Genomic DNA, 21428 nt, shown 5'->3' with positions numbered 1-21428 from the left:
GTTCAGTTGGTATAGGCCTAGTTTAACACAAGCTGATTTATACGACCTTTCTTTTTTCATACAGTTTAGGAAAGAACAACGTTTTCTTAGAAGTCTGTGTCGCTGCCTCTTGTCTCTGGATGGAGAGAGAGAGAGAGAGAGAGAGAGACTGTGTGTGAGAGAGAGAGAGAGAGAGAGAGAGACTGTGACTGTAAAGAACTCTTGCTGTGCGCTTCTATTATCGATCTTTGGAGCGAGCGGAGGCTCTTTACATTGCATATCAGTCTGGGAGCTTTACCAACGCAGTTTTGCAGGAACGACTTATGGGGGTAATACAAAACACAGGAGGAACAAGAAGCAGCGAAATGTAATACTCAGCCGCAGACACATTTACAACGCCTGGAAAGCAAAGGGAACAACAGCAAGGGAGTTTTTCCCCCTACATAGTAATGAAGGGGATCCCCAAAGTGATGGATGGTAGAAAGCCATGAAGATTTGCAAAACTATTAACTCGTTTTAAAAGGGGAGTGAGCGGGTCGAAACTACTACAGTTGGAAGCGTAACAGAGGAAATAACCCCATGTAAAGGAATCGCTTCTAATATAGGAACTGCTTTTTTTTGTTGTAAAAATTAAAGATGGGTAAAGGCTTGTGACCAGGTTTTCAGTTTTCGGCGCAACAACGCGAAGAGGTTAAGAGATTAGCCAATTGAGGAAATGAAGCCTAAACAAAGCGTGCCGCCTTCACTGGAAATATTGAAGTGAAATTAACCGTTTTCCTCGGCTCACAGACAGGTAAGGTAAGTTGAATACTCTGGACTTTCTGTTTTCTTTAAAAAAAGAGGCACATTATATGACCTTTTGCTAATAAAAACGAACTTTCCCATGTCATTCTATACTTTTACTTATTTGTGTCTGTTATATCACAGTACTTTGAAGGTTTAGGAAATACCCAGTTTTTTCAGTATGGTTTGATACTGTATAGTAAAGTAAAACCCCTTCAGTTCAAGTATCTGAAATAATTGTTAAACTAACGCCGTGTGCATTTTCCATTTAAAATGTGATTAAAAGAGGAAACAATTGAATAAAAACTCGTCACACACTTCACAATATGCAAAAAAAACATTAGCAACCACCATGGCATTAAAAAAAAAAATGTTACTGAAAGGGCCATTAACTAAGCAGGAGCTGTATAATGTTGCTTCTCGGATAGTCACTCGTTTAAATGGATGAGCTGGTGTGGTGACCCATGCTTGTCTAATTCACAAAGCTCTGTCGCACTCAAGGTAAGGAGGTATTTTAAATAGTGTATACGTTTTGATTTAGGACGTAGTGGTAATACGAAATGCGAGTTTAGCGCTATATACCAAGATTAAATAAGAGAGATGTGTGTCTGGTAAACAGTGATGCTGAGCTATACTGTACCTATTTACGTCGTTCTGAATATTGCATTATTAGTCAGTCCTGAACCACTTTACCATTACCAACCCTGGGGACTTCAAACATAGAGTTTAAGAATCTGACAGTCCTTAAATATCATGCTGTGCGTTTATACGTGGTTTTCTTAGGCAAGGGAATGTAATTGCCAGTGGTAACAGGGGTATGACCATCAATCGTGTCACCGAGATGAGATGCTGGTCCTTGGTAAGGTAACCTGTCCGACCGCATTGATTTATACAATAAAGTAGCTCCATAGATCAGGTGCAGGACTGGAGATCGACTGCGGCCAGACTTTAGCTGTCACTTTCAGCATCGCTGCTCATCTGTAATGGCACTGGAGGGAAATGGAAAGGGAGGCAGGCTAAGCACATCCACAACAAATAAATTATTACAAAGTGCGCGCTGCCTTTTAGGTTTCAATAAAATATGAAATCCATTTATTTTGTCATATAGATGCTGACTGCAGCGGGGCAGTGAAAATCGCATCGCTGCAGGCATTTTTTGGAGGCATTTGGTAGTTTGTAAAATTTATTAATATAAACGTGTCACATGGTTATTTCACAGTTTCATTGTACTGTTTAGAGTAATTTGACTTAAGCCTTTTCTTTATTTCGCGTCGCAGCAAAAACTTGTTTCAGAAATAGTTTGGCAGACTACTTCGTTAGACTGTAGTGTGGCTGGACAGTTATTCAATTGATTACCAGTACCGAAATTATATAAACAAGTTGCTTATTTGCTTATCCATTGTTCTGTGTTTTATAAACCCAAGCTTCTTATTTACTTATCCATCGTTCTTTGCTTTTTTCCCTATACATCTTTCTTCTGATAGTGTCATGCCTAGAGGGGAAGGACGCAACACAAAACCAAATTATTTTGTTCCGGGACGATGTCAATGAAACCTTTCGTTATTCTGTTTCATAGCAATAGGCGTACGCGCATGATATGGGTGCACAAGATAACACCGCATAATAGAAACAAGGACACAGCAAACGAACTATTGAAATGTCACAGCAAACAACTACATTACTTCTCTCTGTACTGCTTTCTATGCCTCTCTTCAAATTTTGGCTTCGAACATACCATCTGTAATATGAAGATAAACAGAGCTTTAACTAGGTTTTTTTCTGATGTGGGCTAATGCATTCCAGGAGAGCTAATAATAAGGAGCTGTCCACTTCAGAGGTGCTGATTGCATATGCGCTCTTATCAGCGTCTCAGTGGAAAGCTGCAGCAGTGCATCGGTATCCAGCAGTGCTTTATTCTGGATAACTATTTGACATGGGCCACAATCCGAAACAGATTGAACTGAGAGAAGTTCATATTTATTTGAAGTGATTTGGTTGAGATTTTAAACATTTACAAATCGTATCTCTATTAATATATGAATGTTTGTATGCATGCATGTCAAGTTCTTTTTTTTTTTTAAGATTTGGGGTTCACAATTCTTTAATTTTCTTCCTCTTTCTTCCTCTTTCTTGTTCTTGTTCCTCTTTCTTCCTCTTTCTTGTTCCTGTTCTTTCTTCTTGTTCTTATTCATCAACATTATTAATTCATTGTGAACAGGCATTTACTTTAAGCAGCAGCCTGGGTTTAGTGCAGAGCAACCCCTGTTCCATTATGCAGCAGTTTTCCCCAAGAAGGAGCTGTTGTTTGTAGATGCTCAACATCAAAAAGCCGTCAGAAAGACACTTTGACAACAACAACATATATCTCAGTGAATTTGTGGGTTGTCAGAAACACCTTTGAGGATTTTACCTGGCAACATCAAAGGTCGCTGTTAGTGTATGAGGAGAGGGAGGGAGGGTGTACAAGAGCTCCAAGAGGTTACTCTTGTATGTTAATTGAACTGACAGCAAAGCAAAGTCATCTTTCCATTCATAGACTGAGCTTTATGCTTGCTGTATTATTCTTATCAAGGAAAACAATGATGAGAGGATCACATCTCGCTCCAGGGAGTGTCTTGTGTGACACACACAGACAGCACTGGAGCAGAGCCCCGAAATAAACTCTTACATTGAGTCTAAAGTCAGGAAAAAATAATAACACACATTTATAGAAAGCACCTTTTTAAAAATGTAGTATATTTAAATCCAAATGCATACTACAAGACAAACATGGTTGTATAATTTACTAAAAATGTGCAATAAAATGCCCAGATAATGTTGCATTGTTTCTCATAGTTTCAGGTTTCTCCTAGTTTTTAGAATTTGCATATTTCTCTGATGCAGCAACTTAGGGGCAGTTACATTGTTGTTAATTAATGGGCAGTTTATTAAGGGGTTTATGCTTTAAAACTGTTCAATTTCTCCTTGGAATGTAACATTTCACTTGCACTTGCTTAAAAATAGAGTGCAGTGCGCTTCAACTCCAGACCGCAAATGACTCAAGTTGTCTGAGCCTTGATTTGAAGGCACTGTCAAGCATTTGCAAATAATAGGTTCTGGCATGTTTGTTTAAACATATAATAGACAGTTGAGCAGATCAGTGCAATCAAACCTGCAAAAAAAGGCTTAACGATTTATTTTATGGTTTGTAGAAACCGCTTCTATCAATGGGGTTGTCATCTCTCAATACTGAGAGAAAAAAATATTTGCCTCCTCTGTTCTTTTGAGAAAATACCTGCAACTGCATTGCATTTGAAACATGTGCAGTATCGGGTGAAACACTGGGCACTGAAAACAGATGGCTGGGCAAAATCTAGAGTGGAAACAGCTTTGGTTTGACTGTGCTCATTTATGAGCATCAGCCCGTTCATCATAAAGATGTTAGTTTTAAGTGGCAAGCAGTGTCAACATTGTAATTTACGCTGTTGAAAGCAGCTCTTCGGGTTTTATTGTGGCCATCTAAACCCCGGTTTAAATAACTTTGCTCTAAGTGCTTTTTATTGTGTGTGAATCGGTAGCAGCCTGCCATTTGACTAAGAGAGCTACCTGTCTGTCAGGGACATGTTGTTTATATGCGTAATAATTGAAATGTAGGGTCATTCGCAAAAAAAAGCCTTTCAGCAAGAGACAGACATCAAAATCCATACAAGCTCGGAAATGTGTTGTTTAGACCGATATAAATTACCAGACTTTTAGATGACCCTGGTAAATAATGGGGGAGAGCAGTGCAGTAGAGTGTTGTCTAGCCACGTGACATTTATATTCTTGGCTGATAAGTCACATGTGCATATTGTTTGGAGCAGTGTGGCATTTGTGAAGTCATGTTCATTATTTTATGTTGCAAAGTGAAATTCTAAAGCAGCTCTTTGTTGCTTGAGACCCAGAGGCAGGATCAAACCCCCCTCCTGTCTAAATCATGCTCTGTTACACACCGAAGCAACGGCCGAGCGGTCCGGAAGTGACTGCACAGCACCTGCACATCACAAGCATTGTCCAAAACATTAGCGTTCCTTGTTTTTGTGGGTTTTACATTTTTTATTTGTTAGATATACTCGTGTATAAATGTTCTTTTGTATCCTTTGCAGTACCATCTGCTGTTTATTGGCTGTGAGTTTTCCAAGTTAGCCTGCTCCAGGTTCCCTGGATCTGTGCAAAAAAATATGCATGTGTCTCCTTGGAGGAGTGGGTTCTGAAAGGAGCCTGATTACATCTGAAGACAGTCCTGGACACTGATTAAGGGGTTGAAATCTGGAAGGTAGACTTTTCTACATAAATTAATTACCTGTAAGTAAAACAATACTTTTACCGTTTAATATGTTTTTTTCTACTAATTTGTATTTAATTTGATTTTTCTATTAAATTGAATGTAATAGCTTTTCAGTATGCCTATTTATGGCGATATGAGCAATCATAATCACCATACAGTTACAATACAGTTGCTGTGTAGCAACACCTCTAAGTGTTTTATTTATGCAGCATATATTAGTATTTATGTATTACTCACTGATGAATATCACATTGTATAAGGATCCCTGGGGTATGTTTTTGGATATGTTTGCTATATGGTAGTGAATAGACTGTGGTCCATGCTAGCTGTAGTATAGACTGGATGTTGTTCGACCTTTAATTCTGGTTACCCACACAGCCGCAGGAGCGTCACACAGACTTTATTATTACATCACTGTGCTCCCAATTGCTTGTTCTGTGCAGGCACCAACTATCAGCACTTTAATGTATGTCAGCTAGATAACCTACTGTTAGTGTGGGTATACCCTAAGAGACTTTATGTCAGCCCAGTAAATGGGTGCATTTTATATATTGTCATAGTAAGGGATAGGTGCTTAACAGCTAACTGACTAAACTAAAAGCAAAAACGGAACATGTGGCATTACTGTGAGGCACGATGGTGTCAAAAATGAAACCTATTGGTGAGCTTAGGAGCTTAAATAGTGTCAAGCTGCAAAACTGCAATGTTTATCTCAAGAGTAAAATGATTGCAGTGCCATGCACAAGTGTGTTTTAGGGTGTGAATTGCTGCATCCTGAGTGAAAAGCTCAGCTACTGAGTGTCACTCACGTTTGTGGCAGATGACTGGTTTCACTTCTCTATACAAATCCTCTCAGTGTGACAAGTTCTCATCTAACTGCAGTAAATTCTATCTATCTCTATCTATCTATCTATCTATTTATCTATCATAGGACAGCACAAACAATATTTTTTTTTTTCTTGAAGATGTCATCTTTGACGCGCACACACACACACACTGGGAGGCACCAATAGGAGCATTTGGTGTCAGTGTTCTTCACAGTCCTGTGGTGCTCTCTCTGTGAATTATGCCATTCCATTTGATGAAGCCTCTCTAATGCATGTGAACAAGACAGTTGATGGCACGCTACCCCCCCCCCCCCCCCCGTACCATTGCCATGCACATGAAGCCTGGGTCCTCCAGCAGCTGCTAAGTGTTGCGGGTGAATTCCATAGAGCATCTCCTCTTTAAGCACATTGCCCAGGCCTGGGTCATTACTGCAAGCAGTAAAACATTGGCATGAGAACGAGGTCTGTGGCACAGTCTGTCTGTCAGCAGATGCTAAATGTTGCAGTATGCCTTTTTTCCAAACTGTCTTTGGAGCCTTCAAGTGCAAAAGAAAATAAAACAAAATGAAAAAAGAAAGAAAAAAACACAGCAAGGCATGCTAATGAAGTCTCAAGCATATGTGTCACAGTCTTCTGTCCCATGCAGCTAAATTATCAGACACAAATTATAAGTCATCTCCTAAGAACCTATACTTAACCCCCCACAGATTAAGATTTTTTTGTAGCAGCTGCTGAATATTTTTCATGGCTGGTTACATGCTTAATTTCCTTAAACGTATGGTCTTGGTATGCTTTACTTTCATTACTTAAAAGCGTAATTGGTCAGGCATCTGCAGTATTGAATTCTGTACTAATTGTTCTGATTTTCTTTTTAAATAAAGAGCCATCAGAAACCATTTTCTTTGGTCCCCAGAAATCCTAGCTGCATGTTGACAAAAAGGCTTCATTATACTGTAGATTACTACTGTACTCGGTGACATGAAATGCGTTCAACAACAACAAAAAAACACACATTTTAAAATCACCTTTAAATCCACACAGCAATGCAGTGGTATTCATTGACTCTGTGGCATTCATCATTTCAGACATAAGTGCAAACTGCTTATTAAGATGTGAAATGGAATAAACTGGAATAGAAGCTAATAAACCTGGATACCAGCATGTATTGTACATTCTTCCACACTGATGTATGCACATGGTAGAAATGGTATTGTCATATTCATGAAAAACAATCCAACTGCTTCTGATTACTGTAACTGCAGCTTACTGCTACCGGGTTGTATAAAAGCTGGAGCCAGATCAATGATTCTACTCCCATATTAAAAGCCCAGTAAATCGTGGTTAAAATGCCATCTGTTACCCGTTGCAAAAGCCATCCAAATATTTAGGCACAGATGGATAAGACTTCAGAAACTGAAGGTCAAGTCCTGATTAATTCTGATTCCTTCCCTTGTAATGCATGAGTCCCAAGCCATCATTTACACATCGATTTCCTTTTCTTTCTCATTTTAACACGTTGCAAGGAGATTTAATTGATAATGCGATGCATTGATAGGATGGAGCTCATTCACTGTTCACTTTTGTACTGTTATTAAATCTGTATGTAGGCGTGCATTTCATTATTTATTTATTAATTTATTGTGTGTTTTTTGATTTAAACACATTTTTACCATTAAAACCCTCTTAAGATATAAAATGAGCCTATTAGCCAAACAAACAGTTTAATAGTCAACTTGTCGTAAGAACCCCCCCCCCCCCATGCTGCATGCCATGAACACCAGCAATGAGTCACAACCTAAAACTAAGCTATTCAAAGAACTGTTTTTTTCTAGATCAGCGCTATCCCTGGACTGCCTGTTACCTAAATCAATATTACAGGCTGGTTTCACCGACCCAGGTCAGCGCTGTCCCTGGACTGCCTCTTACCTAAATCAATATTACAGGCTGGTTTCACTGACCCAGGTCAGCGCTATCCCTGGACTGCCTCTTATCTAAATCAATATTACAGGCTGGTTTCACCGACCCTGATTAGTGCTAATCTTGGACTGCCTTACATTAGGTAACATTAAGTAGCCCAAGATTAGAAACCAGCCATAAAACAATGTAGCAGTTAAGATTCTTTTTAGTTTTTTACTTTAGCAGTTGAGATTCTGAATTAGCACCACAGACTGGCAATACCCTTTCGGTAATATTTGTTTTTTTTACATTTTGTGTTCGTGTGTTCTCAGCTGTGACCCTCTAGGCTTGACATTTTCTGTTTAATTAATTCAAAATGTTTGTTAACATTTAAGAAAGCTGTGAATAAATATTTGATGAGCTGCATGAGCAGAAATAACAGCATATAGACTACCATATACATAACCCTTCCTGTGATCCAGAGCCTCTGCATCACGATTCACACAGTCTGAAACTCCATTTTCAATTAATTTACTTCTGAAGAGGTTAAATTATGGATGTAATACAAAGCAACACCAGGATTCAGTAATGCTACTGGCAGCCCCATATGTATATATATGATGTCTCTAATGCCTCTCATAGGTAGCGTATTGAGCATCAATAAGCCTCCATTGATTGTAACAGAGGCAGATTTGAAACAGAAGTGGATTGATGAAGCAAGTCCAATGAACAGGACAGCTGTTTTCTAGCTTGTCTGTTCAAAGTTTCCCTAAACTGATCCGTTTCTGTGATGCCCTCTTTAAAATTCACTGTCCATTACTGACCTTCCATCTTTCATTCTCCTTGAAGATACATTCAGGAAAACAGATCACCTGGCTGCCACGTCACAGAATTCTGTACTTATTAAAGTAAATAAACACAGGCTTGCTTTGATTTAATTGGATTATTATTTACAATGGGGATGCTCAGCTGTTTGATATATTTATTGATTCTGCATGCTGATGTGCAGGATGCACAGCCACGGAGGTGTTGTTGCCATGCCACTGTTTCCATGTTTCTCTTGCGTTTCATTCTGTGTCGATGGGGAATACTGCACTGGAGGCTGATATTGACAAGAGGGACCTGGAGCAGCTCAGCTGCTGGGGTTCTGTGTAGTTAATGCATCTCAGTGGGTTGTTGATCCTGTATCAGCATGTTGAATCAATAAATAAACCAAACAGCTAAGCATGCCGCTTGTCTCGCAGGCTGGCCTGGGGAGAGATCATTACTCATGGCTATTTCTTCCAGGACCTCTTGTAAACTAAGGATTGCAGTCAAACCTTGAGATTTAGCAGTGCCTCTTAAGGCTTAATTCACGTCATGTTTCAGTGGGAGGGAAGTTTAAAGTGCCACAGAACAACCTGCAGTTTTCTGCAAGAAACGCATTACTTTACCTTTGCAGTAAACTTTTACACAGGAGCGCTCACCAGGTGAAAGAGAATTTCTCTCATGAGCATCATAGTGTCTCCAGTTCATGCTCCCTCTTACAATAATGCTGATGCTCCGATTGAAATAAATGACATATTGTGGGAACAGACTCTGGATCCACCATGATGCCTTTAAGAGACATTCTCTTTCTCCTTGCAAACACTCCAGAGTCAAAGCTGAGGAATGTATTCCCCAGGTAATTTGTAACCCGTGACGGGATATGTGAATACAATAAAAATCTCAAATCACTGAGGATTATGTTTAATGAATGATAGCTGCAATGCAGAACAGGGTGTAATGCGTTCCTTGTAAACACTGCCAGGTGTTCTGTAACACTGCTTGATTTGATTCTGGAAGGACAGTACTAGTGAGGGTTCGACTGTTAGTGACACTTCAAGGTTCTTATCATGACTTTTCCTATTAGAATGTGGAGGCTGGGGCAGGGGAATCCATAAGACTATGGGGGAGTGCTTCCAATCAGGAAAGGGATTTCTTTATTTTAGTCTTGAATCATGCCTCCGTGCAATGAATCAGACTCTTCAAACACTCGGTCTTCCTCTTGGTTTACCTTTCAGCAAAGTGTGCTGTCGTTTGATTCCATCGGTTCTCTTGTCATTGTTTAAGTCAAACCTCCCATTTTCCAGTTTGCATTACTAATCGATGTTTATCCCAATTTAAACATTTTAAACATGAACAGAGTGGGGCAGATACAGTACAGTACATTGAAAAGAAAGCTGCTGCAAGACACCAGTACAACAAAGAATGTTTCAGGCTCGTCGGTGCATCAGGAGATTAATGAAGCTGTTGCCTGTCAGGAATGCACAAGCGTAGCGGCCGGTGCTTCTTTGTTAAGCAAGCCTGGAGACGGGTGAAGAGACGCATGCCGAGGGGGGTCTCGGCTCCTATGGGCCCTGCATTTAGCCATATGGCAGACTGGCCTGACCACTGGTGCATTCATGAAAGGATACAATCCAGTCATCTGAGCCAATTGGGTTGTACTGTACTTAGTGGGCAGAGTTACATTAACACTACTGTCATCCAGACTGGCTCCTCTGTTGTTTCCCTTGTGGGTCTTTCACAACATTATCACATGCAGATAAGCTCTTGAAGCACCTCTGCCCTGTGAATAGGAACAATCCTGCTAACACCACCACTGCCTGCGTTCAATATATGTATTTATGAATTGATTTACTAATGGTTGCAGATGGGATATATTTTACTCTGCAGTCACATGCTATGCTTGTGCTTGTCTTTATTTGTGTCTTGGTAGCTGGAATATTATAGACTCTCTTCACTGCATGGATAATTAATGACCATCTGCTTCCTCATCCCGACTCAGACTGCCTGTTAGATTCAGCAGGAGAGCCGGCTGAGTGCGACAGCATTCACATAAAGAAGCGGGCCTTTCTGCTTCCAATAGAAATTATTTTTGTTTATTTAGCAGATGCCTTTATCCAAGGCGACTTACAGAGATCATACTGTGGAAAGTGGGATGAGCAGTAATAAGGCAGCATTTCTTATACCCCTGAGACACAATGTTTCACAAAGTCTTACATACTGATTAGACTTGAACAGTACGTAATACACTGTTCAAGAAACATACCTCAAAACATACATCAACCATGTGGTATAAACGGGTTCAACAGTGGAGGAGTGAAGTGCAATTTTTTCCCCCTCAATTTCAAACAATCGATTTGAAAACTAAAATAAACATAGGTTTAGAAAAGTGGGTCAGGTTTAAACTGATGGAGAAGGATTGGGCAGACACTGCAGAACAGGTGCTGCATTCTTCAATAACAGTGTGCCTCTTCCGACTTAATACAAAGCCTTGAATGCGTCCTTCCCAATAATGAAACGCAGTCTTTAATGAGCCTTTTGTTAGGATTATTCGAATGAGGAGTGGGGACGGAGGCTCTGCCCTTGCTGCTCAGGAAGCATCCAATAGAGGCCTGGCGCTCTAATAGGCATTATTAGCCCCAAACCTGGCCCACTGGAGAGTTCCCTGGCCCGCTTTTCCGCACTTACACTGAAAGTGCTGAAATATTTGTTTGTTTATATCATCTGTACTGCTGCTTGACTATTTCTGTATTCTGCTGGGACCCAATTTAAGAAGTACCCTAACTGCTACCTCAACTGCAGAGACATGAGAGAGTTAAGAAAAAATAAACAATCTGCTCTAGTATAAAATCAACTTGGGATAAGAGATTGTGGTTTAATCACATTTCGTATTTTTTTGTGAAGGAGCCTCCCTCCTACTTATATCTGGTTTAACCCTCCTTGAAAGTTTAAGTAGAAACTAATACTAATTCTATGGCTGGAATCCTTAATGCTTTGCAATTCAGCACGCATCCCTTGGTCTGCTGTTGTGCAAGCCCAAAGGGAATCCGCAGATTTATTGGGAAGAGAGAGTTTGCAAAAAAACTCCCCTTTTGCCCGACAGCAAGAAGCGGCAGTTAGAACAATATTAGGTCTAAATTTATGGAGTGTTTGATATAAATTAACATCACTTATAAGTAAATGAAGAAGGGATTAGGTTCATTAAATAGCAGAATCAGCAGCACTTTCCACGCTATCTTGTGCTTTATTTGCTAACTCCAGATTGCACAGTTCTAATGGGTGGCCAAGGTCCTTTTTGTAGAGCTTGAGAGACCCTGTATAATTTCTTGTTCTACTGGGTGAGTGGATTTTCAGCTGAGAAAGCATTTCACGTTCGGCTCTCATGAATTTCGTATTGCATTTTTTAAAAATGTTATTTCACAGGGACTGCTGACTGAAACATGTATTGTTAATCGCAGTATGACAAGGCATTCCCAGCTATTTCTATATATTTTTTTCTACCTTAACATGATTAAACCGGGAGCTATTGACATGGTCAGACCTGATTAACCATAGTTAAATCAGTGCCAGATGATTCTTAGAACATGACACCAAAGCAGGTGGCAGCAGGCTGTCGATCTGGACCAACACTTTCCATCAGCAGGAACCAAGAATAGGGCCCTTCCGAAGGTAGATGTTTGTAAATATGTTTGACAAGAGTTTTATAATGATTTCATGACAGCCGATGCACTTTTCTGTTTCAATAGTCCCATATGACCCCCGTCTTCTTTATCTAAAAGCACATCTGTCAAGAAAAATGAGCAGCTACACAATATTGCTAGCAGTTCTGAAAATACAGAGACAGCGTAGGATATAAAGATGATGCATGCTGTCTTTAGAGAACAGAATTAGCTCAGCTGGATCGGACTTGTTAATCACAAACTAATCCGATTGCAAACAGAAACATTTCATCCATTAGTGTTGTTTGTGGCTGATCCAGAAATTAAGAATGAGTTGGAAATGTGTGCCAGTAATGCTCTCTTTGTAAAAAAATAAATAACCCATAGTACTGTGGCCCAAACTGAACTCTTTGAACAGAAATATCCGTTGTTATGGTTCCTTTTTGTATATTTAACATGGATTGATTGATTTTATTGTATTTGTCAGTTTGATACACTTAAGAGACACCCGTAGGTGCCCAATTATTTCCCAGTTTTTTCTCACACATATGGGAATGACACGAATCTGGGATTTCAGAGTGAAAATACCATCTTTGCATTGTCGTAGCTGGAAACACGTAGGATTATTGTTTACAAATCCTAAAAAAACACTGTGCAGCAAGGTTGCGTTAGGAACAATTGGGTAGCAATGCGAAAGTGTTTTATTGCTTCTAAAATAATATCGCTTCAAAAAGCCACCCATTCTGTGCAGTAAAGTAAAGGTTTGGGGTAGATTTTAAGGAGCTGGATTTCACATTGTGGGATAAACGGCTGGAAATTGAAGGGTTAGCTTTATAATCCAAATTACTTGACAGCTGGATTTTGTGGGATTTATAGATTTTTGGATCACGTTTTACTGCTGGGTGTTAAGCAAAGTTACTAACTGCCCATCAATACTGACCCTGTCTGTAAGAATAACAGTTATAAACTTGGACTAATGTTTTGTGTGTCCACAAAATGATTTTTTGTCGTCCATAACGAATTATCTCAACGAGTTTATTGTCCATGACGAAATGATTGATTTTGACATTTAGTTGAAAGCTGAATGAAATCTAGACCTGTGATAATTACTTTTCCCACTGTCGTTGTTGTATTTTCAGCTGCCAAGGAAACCTGAAAGATGAAGCCCTCAGTGCCCCTGTTTCTTCTTATCTGTTCGGCTGCCTGCACAAACTGGAGATCCATCTCCAAGAGAAACTATGGTAAGTCAACAGAAGCACTTCATAATTAACAGGAGCGTGGCAAGTTTATGTAGAATCTTTTTTAATTTTTTTTTTTTTTGGTTTCTGCAAATTTTAAAGTGTATTTATTTGAGGAACCTTAAATAATACAGTAATAAAAAACAGTCCCTGGGAGAAATTATTTTAATTTTCCAAAGGGTTTTAACCAAAACAAAGTGATAGATGCAAAACAAAATACTGTTAATGGTGGTAGGTACTGTGCAATGAGGTTACAGTAGGAATTCTGTGCCAGTGCCACATTGTGTTTGTATGTATGTTTGATTGAGCTTGTCAATGCATTCTGAAACTGTGGTGAACGCGGATAAGACATGATGTTTTATCTGACCATCTCAAACCAGTGACTCATGCCTACAGTCTGTGACCTAAGTTATAATGGGAAAATTGTTACAATAAAGAAAGCATAGAACATGTGCATTTACAATATATGCATCTTGGTATGTTTTACTAGTTTGACCTTGAATACATTTTATGAATGCATTCATGCTCTGCAATTATATTATCACTGGCAACTTGGTTTTCAGGGGCTAGGTAAGGACAGGAAAGCAATCTGCATCCAGGTAGCAATTTAAAAGGAGTTATCACAATGCTCACTCTGCACTAGCTGGGAATGAGATTTAATAGAGACATGTTATTCTTGTTGTAGGTGGTTGCTTTTTATATTGCCTGATGTGGCACAGCACCTGATCAGACAGAGCGAGAGGGTCTATGCACATACTCGCAGATTTCGTTACCTTTACTGGGAGATTCTTTTTATATTGCCTGATATGGCACAGCACCTGATCAGACAGAGCAAGAGGGTCTATGCACAAACGTGATTATTTCATTACGGTTGCTGGGAGATTCTTTTTCCACTTGTAATTTTAGGCAGGAGATGAGGTCACAAGGGATCTACACTACTTCATGTGACCTACTGTACATCCACCATAGACAGACCTGATAGATTCTGACACTTTTCAATAATCATTTCTCCCAACCAAGTTTAATCACAACTGGAGAAGTGTTTTTCTAGATATGAAAAAAAGAATACTTAAAGAAACTATAAAAGATCTCTAGATATCTGTTACAAATTCTAAAATGTTGCTTGCATACAACACAGCGGAAGTGCACACTGTATTTACACTCTCTATAGCACAGCGACGTTGGCACATGAATGACTAAAATACTGCATCTCTCAAAAGGATAGTACATTTTATGTTTGTGCTGCTCTGTATACTACCTTTATAGGGCTTGTGGCATGAAAATCGGATGAGTATTAAATGTGAAGTACAGATGAGCCTGGATTAAGTCTCAGAAAGCCTGGCTGTCTCTGCACGCTTTGCTTTCAATTATATTTTTTGCTGCTCAAGCCATTCAATGCGCTCCACCAAAGGCACCCCATTCTGAGGACATATTGCACTAATCACCAGCCAAGAGCTGCTCTCCCAGTTAAACGGTTTAGTAAAAGGCTCTTAAGACTTGAAACTTTCGCCGTGTCCACTGTTTCTGAAATGAAATACAGCTTCTTGCTGTCAGTCTTTCATAACCAGTGCTTCACAAAAAGACAAAAAACACATTTTCTTAACTCTCATTAGCATACAGTCTGCATTCCCAGATTAACCCTCTTTATTAGTCAAAGTGTGAAAACAAATCCTGCTACAGACTTAATGGAAGCGCTTCATTTCCTTTCCACATTCACCTCCTGTGTGACAAGTTCCGTAATGTCTCCCGCATTCTGTAGCATGGGATGGGTTGTGTTGGGGTGGGGTTGGGTCAGGGTGGGGTCTGGGCGAGGTGCTAAAGTGTTGTGGAGTCAAAATGATAAGAGGTACTTTTTTTTTTTTTTACAAAGCCTTTGTTATTATTTCAGTTTTTTAAATAGGAAACTTGGTGTATTGCCTAACTGCAGTACCTTAAACCGTCAGAGGCACAGTATCCGAAATGTAATTTGTATATGTACTTTACAAGCACCTTCTGGTGTTTCCTGCTTCAGCTCTTCACAGCGTTCTTGTTATACATGTTATTATCCCAGCTGCACCACATTTAAGACAGCCAGGCTTTTTCTTTATTCTTTTTATACTCGTAGCGATCCCATTTCCATGACAACGCTAAAAGGAAAAGCAGTCTTTGTGGAGTACAGTAGGTGGTCTGCAGGTTTATTAGGAGACTACCTGAAGCAACACAGGTACACAATTAACTCCAGAGTTAATAAAAGGGCTGACAGTTAATTTCTCAAACTCTGCCTTATCTGCCCTCTCCTAATGGGATGAGTAATTGGGAGGCAATACCCTATTGCTTCGAAAGTCAAGGGCTTATTTTTTTGTTGGATGGAGAAATAATTCTAAACAGCAGGCAGTTTTATTGCAGTGCCTTGTGTTGAGCAAGATGTACAGCCTTTAGGTCAGTTAGGATGCTTTCAAATTTTAATGGAAAAAGGTAAAGAAAAACTCAAGGTTGTGATTCTGTTGGTATTGTACCGGAATGCCACGTTGCTCATAAAGTTCTTAATGAGGTGTCCACCAGTGTTACCGTGTCTGTGCTAAAAGCACAGTCAAGACGCAACAAAAATATCATGTTAAAAACTCATGTGGCTCTACTGTAAACTCATGAAGGATAAGCAGACTGCACCGGGGAAATCCAATGGAACAGAGTGCATGGTGATGAAGAGATGGATCTGTTCAGAATTAAATAACATTCAGTTCAATGAGAAGCACTTGAAAGGGGCTCTCGTTGAGCTGAAACTTAACCCCTCCAGTAATTTGAGTTCAATAATGACATATAAACAGCACAACAATCCTGCAGAGGACCACCCTTTTGCTACTTGAATAGTTTTCACAACAGATTCCAGTGGCGTGGCTGCAGCACAGAGGAATATATTGAAGGATTTGTTTTACAGATGTATCAAAATGAGCTGTAGAAATACATTGATACATTATAATTAACAGATACTGATACTAAATGAATAGCATGCTGCAATGTAATCTACTAATTACACCCCTTTAGCACTGCTATTGGAGGCTCTCATTGTATTTGATTGAGGTTGGGTTAGTTTTTGCAGGGGGGGTGCTTGGTGAGGCAAATGGTTAAAAATTACAGCATTTCTTTATTAACTGTGGGAAATGCAATTTGGCCACCTACACTGAATGCTCAGTATGACACAATGTAAATCACCAGATAGGTGAAATGGTCATTTAATAATGGCTTGTCCATGAACCAATGACTAATCAATGCAGAACCGTGAAGCGTGACCACTCACCGTCCCCTGGGATCTGCAGCGGCTTTAGAGAATCCTGTGTCTTGCAAGCCAGTATAATGGTGGAAAACCCCATCGAGTAACAACAACGTGGCGCTGAGTCAATCCTAATCGACTGTGCCCCCAATAACAGCGCTCGTCTTTCACCTCCGACACCCGGAGCTCCTTCAAGGCAAGGACAGAATGATCAAACAGTGTCGTTTCCTGATCTCTCGTGGCTTACAGCTGCAGGGTTCTAGATGATGGTGAATACTTGTTTTAATGCTTTTCTATTGTGCTACATTTTACTGCAGCCTCTTGGTTGTCTTGGGTTGCCTTGGAAAGAGGATGAATATATTCTTTACAACAGGAATGCATTTGAAATATAGCGCGTTTCCCGTGACCATATAACACAAGCGCATCTTCCTTCATTTGAAATGTAACACGTTTCCCATGACCACATAACACAAGCACACCTTCCTTCTGTATATTGGGACTGTTGTTACTCAGCACTGCCACCAGAGCAGCATGCAACGCCAATTCTCTTTCAGCCTCAGGAAAAAAAGTGCTCTGTATGAATTAATGGGTTTTTAAATAACAGCAGAAACAAGCAAATCTCAGACTGAAGAAAGTAATTGCACTGCTAATCAAACACAATATCCATCCTGTCTGGTGTCCTCTCAGTAAAACATATTTAGAACAAACAATGGAGCATTTCATATCTTTAATTTGGTTTAATTTGCAGACTATGCACAGAGCGTTATGTATAGAAAAAAAATGGTGATTTGCTCAAAGTGATCTACCACACTTGCACACAACTTGCCCGACAATCTACTCGTTTGGAGAGCAGTGGGGATGATCCAAACAGCCCAAAACTGCTCACAGGAGCAAATCAATCGAATCATCCCGAGACCCAGCAATACGTTGTTTCAGTGCTTCTGATTTGAGATTATTTTGCATGATTAGGGACTTAATTGCTCATCGTATTATACTCATTAAGCAACATCTCCATGACTGTATTTGATGTGTTCCCTATATAAATAAATGACTATGCAATGTTCTTAAACAGTGGTGGTTTGTGAAAGGCATATTCTTTTTATTGCATAAAACGGGGATGTCAAGTTGCAAAGTGACTGAGTGCATTAAAGTCCCTGCTAAGTAAGACAAGTGAAGGATTCGTTTTGACAAATCATATTTAAATAAAAAAAAAACAATCCTTTTTGTTTTCCGGAATTGTAATGTAAGCTGAACTCAGTGAGAGATAAGCAGCATTGTGGGGAATCAAGAAGGAATCTTACTTCGTGGAATGAAGTCACTCCCTCCTCAGATCCTAGAATAAAAAACAGGGATGGGGGTATGATTCACTATTACCTCGTTTCCATGCATTTTCACTCAGCTCGGGTGGACTTTCACTGGGGATTCAGGAGGAATGCGGGAGAACCCAGATCAGCTTGGATTGGCATTCAATCTGTGCTCATGGAAACAAGGTATAGGAATGTTTTTACACATGCACACATGCAACTGGAAGCACCTTTGGTGAAAAAGCCTAGCTAAATTAAACATGAAATCAAATCATACACTGTATAGATTTCACCGGGGCAATTTAGCACCTAATTACATGTGTGTACTCGGAAGAGACCCAGAGTAATGAGGAAAAGGGTCTTTAGTACCTAGCAGGTAAATGAAGCCTTTCCTCAATGTCTAGTCATTGAGTACTTCTGTAGTGGCTTCCCTACCTCAAGCTGAGGAGGGGGCATGAATGATTCTAGAACACACATGTACTATAATCAGAACTGCCACTTTTATATATACATATTTCTCATGTGACAGTAATAGATGTTTTTTGAATCTCAAATGGTTCTCATCATTGTGTTTTAATCTGCCTCAGTGCTATGTGTATGTCAGCGCCGGTGCATTTGAAAGTCAAATAAAGGGATCTTTAAAGACCTGCCGTGGCTGACGTTTTCAAAGTGTTCTCTGAGTCTGTCCCATGCAGGGCTTCTCTTTTCTTTGTCAGGATCCGCGGAATGAATGAGGTTGGTCCCTTTATGATGAAAAGCATGCGTTACGGAGACATGCTGTACATGATGCATGTGTTGAAGAGGGTTAACCAAAGCTAGAGCCTGTTGCTTTGTGTCCTAATAATATGTGAAGAGCATTGCTGGTCCACATACCAGATGTATTCACATGACCTTGTTCATACGTCCTGAAAATAGAACTTCAGCTTAATATACCTTTCATATTTCATTTCTGGATATTTATTATGGGTATATTTTCCAGAACAACACGGCTTCTTTATTTCTTTTATCATGTCAATTTGTTTGCTGTATAACATAACTTTTTTAACACTGTACCGCTGCATTAAGTGAAGGCTGTGGGAGTATGAAAAGATAATCTGGCTTTATTCAATTAGTAATAGAATATGTCCTTTTAATAACTACATGTTACAGCACATTAAGTAGCTGTTTAGTAGAGTCCCTGAATCTAGAGCCTGCTCTGTTAGCATTGGGCTAATAGAATGGCATATTCTGGTTTAGTATCTATAGTATAGGCCCTTTACATGCCTTGTCATGCTGGCAAATGCACAGGAATGCAATGTGCTTCACAGTACACTAACATTCAGTGAATATGGCGCAGTTCATTTCATATGCATTCGTCTACAGTTTTGACACACTGTGAAAGCAGGAAATGGATGTTATCACACAGCTAATCGTGGTTATCAATATCTCAAATGTCCTAGACTTGTTTGATGAGCCAATTAGGTTCAGCTCATTAACGTAAATAAATAAAACATAGTGTTTCTTTTGAGTCAGAGTCTTTCTGCAGTACCTGTTTTGTTAAAAATGAAAAAAAGGATGTTAGTACCTGGCAGGAACATTAATCCTCTCTCCAATGCCTAATCACAGAGTCCAATTAAATTTTTTGTTGTTCACGTATCCAGTAGAGGCTGGCAGTGGTTTATGTTTACATTGAAAGTCAGATTTTGAGATAGCAATCTGGAGAACTGAAAGAACATCATTGAATGTACAGCATATAGACAGTGGCAATAGCAGCATGCTTTGTGCTTCTCATATTCTATACAGGTACTGCTAAAACAATAATGCTCCAGGGTGGAAAAATCCAGCACAATTGTTCAGGGGTTAAGCTGGGTGGCTTTGTGGTATAATCAGAACTGTATCCAAATAAATCAGAGGGTGAATACATTGTTAGTTTAAGGGGAGCTCTTTTGGGCAGCAGCACTGGAAAGTGCTGAGTAAAGCCTACTTGACTCACAAACTAATCAGAAAACTATTGTCTCCAGGTTGCAAGGCTGCCCATAAACCAATCAGACACAGGGAAGCAAGCGACTGTGTTTGATATTGTTCAAGGTTGCATTAAATATTCATACCCTTTCCGTGTTGCTGGCTTTGACATATTGACATCATTTGACATCGTTTTATTTGAACAGAGGCCTTTTTCTTTGCTAGTTAGCAGGGCTACACATGACCATTATATTTTCCTGCTGCTTCTTGAAGAAAAGAACATGGTGGTGTGTTTACATAGATTACAGGGGCATTTATTCTGAACCACACACACATTCTCTAAACAGCCCAAATACTGCAGATGGATTACATTATGGCTGAAATCATTTTATAGAACAAACGTGAACTGTACCCTTGAATTTAAGATGAGCACTTTCTATAAAATATTTCTCTAAAGTTTTTCATTTTCTAAAGACTTTTCATTCGCACAGAAGCCTTTAAATTAGACAGCTGAGTAAGACGCTCCCAATTCTTCACTGCTTATTGAACTAGTCATGACCTTTCTAACCCTAGTGATTATAAGTGTCTGATCTCTGGACGGTTGTGACTGTTAATATTTATAATGAATTAGCCTGGGGTGGGGGGGGGGAGGGTCACTTTACCATAACCAGTGACAGCAATTCAAATAGAATTATGCATAGAATACTTGAATATATCCGTTTAGGATATATATTCAATACTCATTCCAACTGGTGATGTTTTTAAAATATGTGCTTATTTATGATTCGGCATTAGGGTATGGTTTAGTGTGTACCATATTTGAATTAAATAATGTGTTATATATATTTACACCTGAATTTAAGATGCTTTTCTACAGAACGTGTTTTCAAAACCACTTTTCATAAGCCACTTTGCCTTATACACGACTACATAGCAGTTATGTAAATATTCATAAAGCCTGAAATATAAGTGCTTGTATTTGCATTAACTAACACAAGTCTGTCCTCCATGCTTAGCCTTATCTAGCTGAAAGCATGTTTTAAGAAGAGTTATGAATACCTGTTGAAATCCCTTTTAGTGCACACTCATTACTCTTCCCCACATCAGCAGTAAAGACCCTGATAAACATGCTTTATGAATACGGCCCCTCATGGCCCACTTTTGTACAATTAGGGGATAATTACAGCACTTTCCAACTCAGTACAGAGCATTGAGAGTTAAATATTCTCTATTTGTGCATTGAACATTTTGATCACATTAACCCACGGAACTAGGTAGAGAAGCGAGTCAGACTTCACAGCACTGTACAGTATATTGAAGACTGTTTATTCCTTGAACCCTGAGGAATGTGCAAATCATTTCTTTAAGAAAGCAGGAATGCAAAACATGCCTCGCTGTGGCCTTGCTGAGCAATCAGACTGATCAAAACCTGAAAATGGCCTAA

At 39.4% G+C, this 21428-nt stretch overlaps 1 protein-coding gene across 3 annotated transcripts in view; it reads left to right on the top strand.

Moving 5' to 3' along the window:
- Positions 1-200: 200 nt before the first annotated feature.
- Positions 201-21428, top strand: part of LOC117430533 (X-linked interleukin-1 receptor accessory protein-like 2) — a 147067-nt gene continuing 125839 nt past the window's right edge. The window contains exons 1-3 of one of the 3 annotated variants that reach the window (XM_059001398.1): positions 201-772; positions 4887-5085; positions 13394-13495. In XM_059001398.1, the coding sequence (XP_058857381.1) occupies positions 13414-13495 (82 nt within the window). In that variant the 5' untranslated portion in view covers positions 201-772; positions 4887-5085; positions 13394-13413. Of the gene's footprint in view, positions 778-4886; positions 5086-13393; positions 13496-21428 lie in introns of all 3 variants that reach the window. The other 2 variants (XM_034902807.2, XM_059001397.1) reach the window with 2 other exon arrangements.

Source organism: Acipenser ruthenus, chromosome 26 (genome assembly GCF_902713425.1).
Source record: "Acipenser ruthenus chromosome 26, fAciRut3.2 maternal haplotype, whole genome shotgun sequence".
NCBI classification, from domain to species: Eukaryota; Metazoa; Chordata; class Actinopteri; order Acipenseriformes; family Acipenseridae; genus Acipenser; species Acipenser ruthenus.
Note: the sequence above shows the minus strand (reverse complement) of the source record. Positions and strands in the feature narration are given on the sequence as shown.